General features: G+C 42.4%; 1 protein-coding gene across 1 annotated transcript in view; it reads left to right on the forward strand.

Moving 5' to 3' along the window:
- The first annotated feature begins 1,094 nt into the window (after positions 1–1,094).
- LOC105807267 (cytochrome c oxidase subunit 5A, mitochondrial) overlaps positions 1,095–12,029 on the forward strand; it is a 13,011-nt gene continuing 2,076 nt past the window's right edge. The window contains exons 1-4 of the mRNA XM_012640591.1: positions 1,095–1,341; positions 8,349–8,465; positions 10,297–10,418; positions 11,683–11,805. Coding sequence (XP_012496045.1) covers positions 1,242–1,341; positions 8,349–8,465; positions 10,297–10,418; positions 11,683–11,796 — 453 coding nt within the window. The 5' untranslated portion in view covers positions 1,095–1,241 and the 3' untranslated portion in view covers positions 11,797–11,805. The remainder of the gene's footprint in view (positions 1,342–8,348; positions 8,466–10,296; positions 10,419–11,682; positions 11,806–12,029) is intronic.

Raw genomic sequence — 12,029 nt, forward strand, 5'->3', positions numbered from 1 at the left:
TTTATGGCTGGCTTTGGGGGAAAGGAGTTCTAGTTTCTACGACCTGCCTTGGAGAGGAGGGATTCTAGTTTCTATGGCTTGCCTGGGGATACAAGGGGCAAGAGACAGCAGGGCAGCAGGTCAGAGAGAAACTTGGCTTCCAAGGTCTTCACTTGGGGTATTTATTATTTTCTGAGTCTGAACACAAGATTGGTGGTAGAAGGTGAGGGCAAGTGCTTTGAAACCAAATGCTTTTTAAATCCTTTTTCCAGCCAGGTTCATATCCACTAAAGCCCCACTGCTAGGGAGGAAAAAGAGAAGGGCAGATGCTGAGGCTTAGGAGAGAGGGACTTGAGTGAGGAAGAGGGGCCTGGAAGTCCATTTTTCTTTCCTCATGTGTCCAGAGATAGAGAATGGGCGATACTAAGACAAAAGAGACTGTGTCGTTAACTCTGGCTGGCATCCAGATAATTCAGGCCTGGGAGAAGCGACCCCACTTCCCAAGGACTCGAAGTTAGGTTGTAGTTACTGCGGTTAGATATAAGAGTCTTGGAACTTGACCAACCCATTTCAAAGCGGTCTGCTATACAGATTCAAGAGCCTCCTGTAGCGGGTGGGAACGGGCGTTAGGCCGGAAACACCCAGGTGAGAGTCCTCAGAACTGGGGATGTGGTGAAAAGAGCTCTGATTGCCAGCAAACAACCTAATTTCTGAGTCTCTTATCTGTGAAACGAAGTAGTTGGATTCATTTTTTAAAGCTTGCCGGTTTGTGACATAAGCACAGTTACTAATAAAATCTCTTACATGTAGGCAGTGTTTTCGCAATCGTTCTTATTTTTGTGTCCAACGCGGGGGACGGGGGAGGAAAGAAGCAAAGTAGGTATTTTTATTATAATTTGCGGTTGTTATTGCCATCATTCCCATTTCGAGGTGATGGAGTCGCCTCCGGAGCCGGATCGGAACGCCCACGCAGTCCATCGCTCGCCCCACGCCTTCGTTCCACCTTAGTTCCACAATGGCTGCCGCAGGTCACCCGACCAGAGACAGGGCAGGGCGCGACGCCCACGCGGTTTGTCCTCAGCGCGCCGCCGTAGCCCGCCGCGGCCGCGCGGTTCCCTCCTCTCGCCAAAGCGCGAGCGGCGCAGTGGGCGGGCCTGCGCCGTGCGTCCTTGCGTGAGTCCGGCCCCCGCCAGCTCCGGAGCGGCTCGCGAGCTTGCAGCCGGCTTGTCTCCCGCTTCGTCCTCCTCGCTAGCATCGCCGTCATGTTGGGGACCGCTCTCCGCCGCTGCGCCGTAGCCGCGGCCAGCCGGGCCGGCCCTCGAGGCCTCCTGCATCCCGCCCCGGCCCCCGGCCCCGCCGCCGGTAAGGCCCCCCGCCTGCCACTGCCCGCGCCCGCGTGTCCTTGCGGTGACCTGGGCCCCCGCCGCCACTCGAGGGCAGGCTCCCCACCTCGGCCTAGCCCTTGCCCTGCGGGCCGGCGGCCTAACCCTGTGACTGCGGGCCGTTCTGGCCGCCGCCTCGAGTTGTGGAGGACGTGGGGACGCGCCCCCGGTGCCTGCTTCCGCGCGACTTCCTGGCGCTGGCACCGTGAGGGGTCAGGTGTGGACCTGCTGTGGGCGCCAAGGAGGGGGACTCGGCGCTCTCCTTCGGTTCCCGGGCCGTGACCGTGCTCCGGCGCCGACCCTGCGGCCACCTGACCGGGATTGGCTGCCGCCGGCCTGCCTCGCCTTGGCGAAGGTGACATTGAGTCTCCGGGCGCGTCCTCAGGGTAGGGGCGGGGGTGGCCCCTCCAGGGACCTCGGCACCACTGCCCGCCCCCAGTTTCTGAGGAGTCCATATGCTTCTGTGTGGGACACGTTATTATACTGTTAAATCAGGCATTTCTTAGCGTTTTGTGTCACCTTCACAGCCTGTTCTGTCAATTTTAGAGACTGCTGTGCCACGTTCTTATTCTTCCACGTTTAAAACAGATCGACCTGTGTGGTTCTCTGCGAGCCGGAAGAGAGCCTGAGTATTGCTAGGTCTTATGATAAGAATAGTACTACTGAAAATTGGATACCACAGACTCAGGAATAGTGGGTTTTACAAACATGGGAAAACTGTGTTTTTTCCCTTTTGGATTAGAAGCCTGATTGCTGGAGTATGAGATATGCTGCTAATTCTTGTCTCGTATTTTTCTTCCCCTTATATGTGCTCTGGGACATTTTGTGTCCAGCACTGTACTTTTAATTACAGTAACTGCACTTGGATCTTGGTCCATGACGATAGTATGTGCTATGTTATGAAATATAGCTCCTAGGCATGCATATTTAGACATACGAACTCAGAAACTCAAAACCAATTATGCTGTTTGCTTGACTGTTTTGGGTATTGTAACTAGATACTTCAGAAGCTAAAGAATATGTTTTGCTTCATTCAATTTATGCTTTATCTTTTATAATTTATCATAGAACAGTAAAGTTGGAGTGCAGTTGAGAGACTATGGAGACCATCTTGTTTTACAGAACAGGAAACTGAAAACCATCTTGGGAAACTGACTCCTTTATTAGTAGCGAACCATTTTTGTTTCTTACCCATAGTTAGGTTTAGGCCATCCAGAGTTTGTCTGATTTTTGGAGTTTTGTTTGTTTCTTTCCTTATCTAATTGCTAAGGCAGCAAATACTATTTTAATTTTTCATATAGATACATTTTGGTAGGGTACTCTTGACTTTTTCAAAAGAATTGCTACGTTTTGTGGCATTTTGGGGAAATGGCAGGGGTTTTTGGTAAACCGTAGATTAAGGGGATTCTTCTTTTCTTAGTGGTTTATCTCCTAGTTATTGTATTGCCCCCTCCCCCATATAATTCATAAAGCAAAAGCTTAATTTTAGGTATTTGTCCTATAGACTTAAATACTTGCCACAAGGAGGCAGTATTAGTTACAAGTGGTTTTAGCTACTACTTTCTGTGTAACCTTGGATGTGTTAACCTTAAGCCTCAGTTGCCTCTTCTCTAAACTCAGGATAATATTTGGTAGTTGTGAGGTTTAAATGAGATAATGTAACTCTTAGTACCTTGCCTGGCACAACTGCTTAATGCATATTTGCTTTATTAAAGTGCATTTCATTTTTGCATAAGTCAAAAGGAATTAAGGGGCCAGGTGCTGTGGTTCATACCTGTAATCCTAGCATTTGGGAGACCGAGATGGGAGGATCGCTGCGGTCAGGAGCCTGAGCCAAAGACTGTGTCTCTACAAAAACTAGAAAAATTAACTGGGTGCCATGGCACAAGCCTGTAGTCCCAGCTACTTGGGAGGCTGAGGCAGGAGGATCACTTGATCCCTGAACTGTGAGGTTGCAGTGAGCTATGATGACGCCACTGCACTTTATCCCGGGCAACGGAGTGAGACCCTGTCTCCCCTGCCCCCCAAAAAAGGAATTAAGGGTCTTGGGTGAAGCTATCCAAGGTCAAATACTTGAAATGTCTGGAAGGACTGACCTAAGGGACCTTAAATTTGCTCTGGTTAAGTAGCAGCCCAAATTTCATATTTGGTCCATGAAGAAGCCTTCAACTTAAAACATAATTGTTGCCTAATAACTGCTAAATTAGATGATTAAATGTTTTAAATAATGGTTGTGTCTTCTAGTCAACCCTTAAAACCTATGAAATCCTGGCTCTTACATCCTTATCCTGAGACCTGGGAAACACCTGGAGGGGAAAGAATTTTGTCTTTCTTGGTGCAGGGCTGAATTTAAGCGGCACTTTTGTTACCTTCCAGCCTTCTCTTCTGCACCACTCTCACATTTCCAGGGTCCGGGGCAGGTTTGCACCCTCAACACCCTCAATGACCCTCCCGATAATTGTTAATAACTTGTTAATGTGCCCTCTACATCATTCACTGCCATCGCTCATTGCTAGGGTTACCACCACCAAAATGTCCATTCTTTGGGCCTATCTGAGCTGATTAGTTGTTAAATATAAAGCCATCTGATTTAACTAAATTTAAACCCAAAGGATTAATGAGCCCTTTGATCTTTCTAAATACATTAGGGTTTTTTTGTTTGTTTTGAGACAGTTTTGCTCTGTCACCCTGGCTAGAGGCTAGAGTGCAGTGGTATCATCATAGCTCACAGCAACCTCAAATGCCTGGGCTAAAGCAATCCTTCTGTCTCAGCCTCCTGAGTAGCTGGGACTACAGGCTTGTGCCTGCATGCCAGGCTGATTTTTCTATTTTTTGTAGAGGCACTTGCTCAGACTGGCCTCAAACTCCTGGCATCAAGCAGTTCTCCCACCTCTGCTTCCAAAGTGCTGCCTGACCCACCTAGCCCAGTAAATTGAGTGTGTAACTGAATGCCAAAAAGCAGTGTTAGAAGGTGGGGCATGGTGGCTCACGCCTGTAATCCTAGCACTCTGGGAGGGCGAGGCTGGGGGATCACTCAAGGTCAGGAGTTCAAGACCAGCCTGAGCAAGAGTGAGACCCTGTCTCTGCTAAAAATAGAAAGAAATTAGCTGGACGACTAAAAATATATAGAAAAAATTAGCCGGGCATGGTGGCGCATGCCTATAGTCCCAGCTACTCAGGAGGCTGAGACAGAAGGATTGCTTGAGCCCAGGAGTTTGAGGTTGCTGTGAGCTAGGCTGACACCAAAGCACTCTAGCCCGGGCAACAGAGTGAGGCTCTATCTCAAAAAAAAAAAAAAAAAGCAATGTTAGAAATAGCTTTGTAGTTTGAGACCCTAGAAATGTCCCCATTTTTCATAGCTGCCTCCCTTTTCTTACTTTGGAGTCTTCAGGTTGTGTGAAGGCTCCAAGTAATTGTTTTCCAAAATAGTTTGCCTTACAAGCCTCAAAACTAGATGGAAATACCTTAAGAGTGGTGATGGTGGGCAGAGAATTCTTATATAGTTTGCCTTAAAAAAAATGTTAGGTATGGCGGGGGAGGGGGGGGCCTGTCCATAGCTAACAGTATAGCTCCTGCTCTACCCATAACTAAAGTTAGGAATATAATTTAAACCATGTGGGAGAGTCTGTTTTTGCCCTCCTAGAAGGGATGTATGTTCCAAACAGTTGTTTTCTAAAAGACTTTTTGGAATGCAACCAGTTTGTAATTTGGCTTTCAGAGAGAGGTGCTCAAACATTGAAGGTAATGATCCTGACTGGGATTTGCAGTCGCTGGTCATCTTTTTCACAGTTAGGAAACAAAGCTAGTACTCATCTAGTCAAATCCGTGCCCAGCAGTGAGCAAAAGGAATTGCTTATCATGAAACATTTACTGTTCTGGGTAGAAGGGCAGGTAATTACCTCTGGAGAGGGAGTACATAAATTTTCGTTTTTCTTGGGTAAACACTTAGGGATGGAATTATTGTGTTATATGGTAGATGTGTGTTTAGCTTGATAAGAAACTGCGTAAACAGTCTTCCAAAGTGGTTGTATCATTTTACACTTGCACTTTAAGTATTCATTTAAGGATAACTTTAGGTTTTTTTTTTTTTTTTTTGAGACATAATCTCACTGTGTTGCCCCGGCTAGAGTGCTGTGGCATCATCCTAGCTCACAGCAACCTCAAACTCCTGGGCTCAAGCAATCCTTCTGCCTTAGCCTCCTGAGTAGCTGGGACTATAGGCATGCACCACCATGCCCGGCTAATTTTTTCTGTATATTTTTAGTCGTCCAGCTAATTTCTTTCTATTTTTAGTAGAGACGGGGTCTCGCTCAGGCTGGTTTCGAACTCCTGAGCTCAAACAATCCCCCCGCCTCGGCCTCCCAGAGTGCTAGGATTACAGGCGTGAGCCACCGCGCCGGGCCTTATCCATATAGTTTTGATTAAATGTTCACACTTACCAGATGCATTTAGGTCTAGAGATCCATTCTTTTTTCTTGTCATAGAAATTAAAATGTGTCCACTTCCAGTTCATTTGTATATATGTCCTTCTTCATTCTGAGCTTGGATTGTGGACATAATTCAGGTCTCTGGGAAGATCGAGACTTGTGCTGTGATCCTGTGGGACTAATGGCAGGTGTTTTGCTATAGGCTTAAATGATAATTTAAGTGAAAATCCTTTCACTTGATCTAGTAGTGACAGTCTGCCTCCAGAACTGGCTAGTCTCCCATATTCATCTTTTCTGCTTCTGTTTTTCCCTACTCTTCTCCTGCCAGTTATTGTATTAAGGATGTATAGGATATTCCTAACATTTAATTTTTAGAGCATTCTTTCTTTCTTTTTTTTTTGTTTGAGACAGAGTCTTGCTCTGTTGCACAGGCTAGAGTGCTGTGGCATCAGCTTAGCTCACAGCAATCTCAAACTCCTGGGCTCGAGCAATTCTCCTGCCTCAGCCTCCTGGATAGCTGGGACTATAGGCACTCACCACTACACCCCGCTAATTTTTTCTGTTTTTAGTAGAGAAGGGGTCCTCACTCTTGCTTAGGCTGGTCTCGAATGCTAGGATTACAGGCGTAAGCCACCACCGTGCCCAGCCATAATTTTTAGAGTATTCTTACAACTACAATGATGAGAGGCTTCTGGGTGAGGTTGTTTTTTGTTTTGTTTTTTAAATATGTCAAGAATAACTTAAATATGCCTTAAATAACTAGAAATCATACCAAGCTTGTCTAATTCAGATAATAGGAAATGTCCATAAATAGGTCAATTAAGATATTTTTAGATAAGAGTTAATTTATGACTACCATTTATTTAGTACCTACTAGGTGCCAAGCCCAATGCATAGTGTTACCTATATGCTTTCATATTTAATCTTCGTAATCTCCTAAGGTGGTAGTATTGCCATTTTATAGATAAGAAAAATGAAACTCAAGTTAATTTTCCCAGGGTCAAACAGTGGGAGAATGAAGAGCCTAGAGGTATCTGACCACTAGGCTGTGCTGTATCCCAAGATCCAAAGGTAAAAGTTCTTGCCTCCTATCCCTGACCTGTTTGAGAGGCTGTTCAGAAGGAATCCAGCCAGGTGCAATGGCTCATACCTGTAGTCCTAGCCACTCAGAATGCTGAGGTGGGAGGGTCACTTGTGGCCAGGAGTTCAAGACCAGCCTGGGCAACATAGCAAGATCCCCGTCTCTAAAATAATTAATTAATTAATTAGATAGGAATCCAGATTTTCAAACTCTGTATTCGGTGCCCATTTGACAGGCAGAAAGAAAAAATGAGAAGACTTTTCATAGGGTACTGTAAAGGGTGTATTGATTGGGAGCCGAATGCAAGAAAATGGCAAGAAAAAGCATGACAATAGTTGTATGTTCTGTTTTCTTGACAATATTATATTAAAATTTTCATTTATAGGTATCTTATAAAACAGTATTTTTTTTGCATTGGGTGTAGATTAGAGGGCATGTTCCACCTTAGGGGATTATCAAAATCTTTGGAGAAGGGACTGTAGTTTGATAAAACAATTTCTAAAATTACCGTTGCTCTGTTGGGATGTGTAACTTATTTTGGAATATAATAGCATAAGATTTTTTAAAAATGATCAATAAAGTATATTATAAATTTGCTTAAGAACTTGAATGGACTTTTATTTTATTTTATTTTTTAATTATTGTTATTTATTTATATTTTAAAGATGAGGTCTCACTATGTTGCCCAGCCTGGAGTGCAGTGTCTGTTCACAGACATGATCATCACACACTACAGCCTTGAACTCCTGGCTCCTGCAGTCCTACTTCAGCCTCCCATGTAGTTGGGACTACAGGCACCTACCATCATGCCCAGCTTGGACATTTTTAATTAGGAATTAATTCTCTGCTTGTTGTAAAAATTTAAACAGTATGGAAGTATATAAAGAAATAAAGTTTCTAGGCCTTGTGTGACGGCTCACGCCTATAATCCTAACACTTTGGGAGGCTGAGATGGGAGGATTGCTTGAGGCCAGAAGTTCGAGACCAGCCTGAACAGGGGCGAGACCCTGTCTCTAACAAAAAAAGGAAGAAGAACTAGCCAGGCGTGGTGGCACATGCCTGCAGTCCCAGCTCCTCGGGAGGCTGGGGCAGGAAGATCGCTTGAACCCAGGAGTTTGAGGGCACAGTGGGTTATGATGACACCAGTGCACTCTTAGCTGGGGCAACAGAGCAAGACCCTGTCTCAAAAAAATAAAAGAAACAAAGTTTTTCCCTCCTAGAGGGAACGACTGTTAATTTCAAGCTCGTATTACACATTGGGGGGAAAGCATAAACATAGCTATGTAATACTTTTTGTTCTGCTTGCTTTTCTTAATTTTAAAGATTTCTTTCCATATTAATATACGACATATTTCATTTGACCTGTTGAATATTTTTTCTGCCTTAACACATATAGTTGATTCAGAATTTAATGCATTGGACAAGATATGTCAAGTACTATTTTTGTACATTGGAGTTATTGCTCTTTCATCATTGTAGCTATCCAGTCAATTCGCTGCTATTCCCATGGGTCACATGAGACAGATGAGGAGTTTGATGCTCGCTGGGTGACATACTTCAACAAGCCAGATATAGATGCCTGGGAATTGCGTAAAGGTAATTGGAACATAGACATATTTGTCTAATTTAGTGTGTAAATATCAACTGTTTCCACTACTTTGTTGAAAGCAGCTATTTTGAAAACATGTATCATGTAAACTGTTGACCATCATGCAACTTGCAGGTAGGAAAGTTAATAGCTTCCATAGTAAGCGTTTCCTGTAAAGTAGGGTTTTAAAGCAGGCACCATTGACATTTTGGGCTAGATAATTGTTGTAGAGGACTGTCCTTTACAATGTAGGATGTTTAGCAGCATTATTGGCTTCTCCTCACTGGATGCCAATACATAAACACATCTGCAGTTTTGACAACCAAAAGTGTCTCCAGACATTTACCTGGTGTTCCCTCGGAGACACTATCACCCCGATAGAAAACCACTGCTGTGGCCACAGGGCTAGGTGAACAAAAGCTAACAGTTTTGTGCATTTTAATTTTCTTTCTAGGTGCCTCATTAGCTCCGTAGGTAGCATATTGGTCTCATAATTTTCTTTCTTTCTTTATTTTTTACTTGGTATAAAGAGTCAGCATGGATGTACATTTTAAATAATGTACACAGCAGTCATTTGGTTCTCTTTCCCTCTGGGTCATGGTTTGATTTTTTGTTATTTTTATTCTCAGTTATGAATTGTCTTGCCCTGAATAAGCATCCAGTCTAAATAAGCTAGAATTTGTCTTTCCTAAGTTTGCAGATGCACATTTAACATGCATAAGTACCATTAACGATAACTGCATCACTAATTTAGGTATAGGATAATTTATCTCAGACCAAAAATTCATTCTCTGTGACTACATTCTAGCATTGTATTCACCAGTGTCCTTTGTTTAAATATTTTAAAGTGCTTTAAACTTCTCTGCAGGAATGTAATGTCTCCATTTTGCTACAACCAGGGGAATTCTTACTGAATAATCTTGAGTAGAAATAATGAAAAGAACAGCAATTCTCTGTTTCCATTAAGAGAATCTTAAATTTTATGATGTGTCATTTTGTGCAAATCTGAAGTAGTAATGCCCAGTCATTTTCTGGTTGAATGTTTATGAGTCTGCGCACTAATGTTTCTCTGTAATATCTCCTTCATGTCCTCATTTGGGCTTCATTAACTCTTCTTAAGCATTTCTCTCGTTGTTTTTAGATTATTTTCCAATCGAATCTGTTTTAAAGCATCCAAAATACATACACTGTACTAAACGTTAAAGATAGGGGTTGAAAATGACCCTCTTGTTTGAAAGAAACCAGCTAATTGTTATGAAAAGTGTTTGCATTTAAGAAAACTCTTAGGGTTTTTTCCTTCAATGTGAATGCCATTTCATAGCTCTTTCTTTCCACTAATTCACTGTGGAAGATCTACTGTGATTTTACTGTCTAAAATTTGTCAATGGTAGATTTCTCTTGTTTTATTGATAAGAGAATAGAGGGCCAGGTGAGGTGGCTCAGGCCTATAGTCCTAGCACTCAGAGAGGCCAAGGCAGGAGGATTGCTTGAGGTTAGGAGTTCGAAAGCAGCCTGAGCAAGAGCAAGACCCTGTCTCTACTAAAAATACAAAAAATTAGCCAGGTGTGGTGGTACTCGCCTATAGTCCCAGCTGCTCAGGAGGCTGAGATAGGAGGATCGCTTGAGCCCAGGAGTTTGAGGTTGCTGTGAGCTAGACTGACACTGTGGCACTCCAGCTTGGGCAAGAGAGTGAGATTCTGTCTCCAAAAAAAAAAGAGAGAATAGAGACCCAAACAGATAAGATTACGTGTCCCTGATTCAATAAAAATATAGATAACTAAATTGTAGTTTAAGTGAGGATATGCTACGTTGACATGGCTCCTCTTTTTAATTTTGCAGGAATGAACACACTTGTTGGCTATGATCTGGTTCCAGAACCCAAAATCGTTGATGCTGCTTTGCGTGCATGCAGACGATTAAACGATTTTGCTAGTGCAGTTCGCATCCTAGAGGTTGTTAAGGTCAGTGAAATAGCAATACTAAAATTGTTCTGGAAGTGGATGGGCTGTTGATTGGGTATTAACATATTCTATATTTTTGAATTGGTTAAAATGCCTAAAATTCTTGTGTAGCTAGAGGAAATATACATTGCAGTTACAGTCTTTCTAGAGGTGACTTTGACAGCATTTATCCAAACCCTCTAAAATTGTGCATAATACATACCCTTTTGTTCAGCAATTTCATTTGAGAATTTAGCTTAAGAAAATAATTGAGGGTATACAAAGGTTTCATCTTTTTGTTTTTTGCGATATAAAATTAAATATTGCTAGTGGTTTCTTAAAATGAGACTTCCCAGAACAGATTATTACTACACAACTACTGATGTTATAGAAATGTGTTTGACATTAAGCATATTTGTGGCATATTAACTAGAGAACGTTATGAAACAGTCTTTGTGGTGTGACTCCATTTTATTTTTTTAAAAAATACATATATATGAAAATGTAGGAGGATATAGCCTAATTCCTCTCCATCTTGTTTGGTTATAGTTCCTAGGTTTTTTGTAATGAACAAATATATTGTATTTTAAACATGAATTTTAATTTAAAAAATACAATTAAGGAGACCTAGAATTTGTTGAAGCAGGAGAATAGCAGCTTGGCACTTTCTTAGTTCATTTGACTTTTTAATATTTGCTCTTGAGGAACCTTGTGATGATACAGGTATAATTGTATGTTGTGAAAATTCTGCTCTGGGCATGCGTATTCTCTAAGTGCACCTCTCCGTGAAACGACACTGTGGTCTGTAAGAAAGAAATTCAAGGTCTGTAAGGGGAAAGTGTGACATTACTTTATCTATAATGGGTAAGATAATTAAGGGTTCTGTAGGCTATCAATCCATTCAGCACTGGTAGTTAATTCAGTTAGGGTCTCAAATTGGAGGCAAATTAAAATATTTTTCCCGTGTTAACTTAATTATTCCTGTTGCCTGCTGGGCATGTTTAATTGCCTTCACAGAATTCTGTCATCACCACCTTCTTTTCCAGTAATTCAAGACTATGAAATACTTTTTCTGGATTTAGCGTAGTTGTCTTAGTCTTAAAAACCTACCTGAACAGTGCCTGTATAAGCTGCCCTCTTTATTGAACAAATGTGTTAACTTAAAAGTAGATGACCTGATTTTATGCTGCTAGCCTCTGAATATGTAATTAAAAGCTTGTCAAGTTCATTTTATTAAGAGACAGCTTTTCAGAGAGTTAAATGTGAATATTCTCTTTGCCATCAGGACAAAGCAGGACCTCATAAGGAAATCTACCCCTATGTCATCCAGGAACTTAGACCAACTTTAAATGAATTGGGAATCTCCACTCCAGAGGAACTGGGCCTTGACAAAGTGTAAACCCCATGGGTAAGCAACAAACCACTGAACAAGGCAGGAGAACAATCCGGGGAGGGATGAGTGGATGACATTTTGGTGCTCTCAGGCAGAGTAAGGCCTTTTAATGTTCTTGTTAGAGGTAATGGCCATGAGCATAAAGAGATTTAGAAAGTACCAATGATGATAAATTTAATGAGCTGAAATTATTTCTAGTTGTTATCATTGTTTTCTTACTGGTATAAAGGCAAGTAAAA

This window comes from Propithecus coquereli, unplaced genomic scaffold (genome assembly GCF_000956105.1).
Source record: "Propithecus coquereli isolate 6110/MARCELLA unplaced genomic scaffold, Pcoq_1.0 Scaffold155, whole genome shotgun sequence".
Taxonomy (NCBI): domain Eukaryota; kingdom Metazoa; phylum Chordata; class Mammalia; order Primates; family Indriidae; genus Propithecus; species Propithecus coquereli.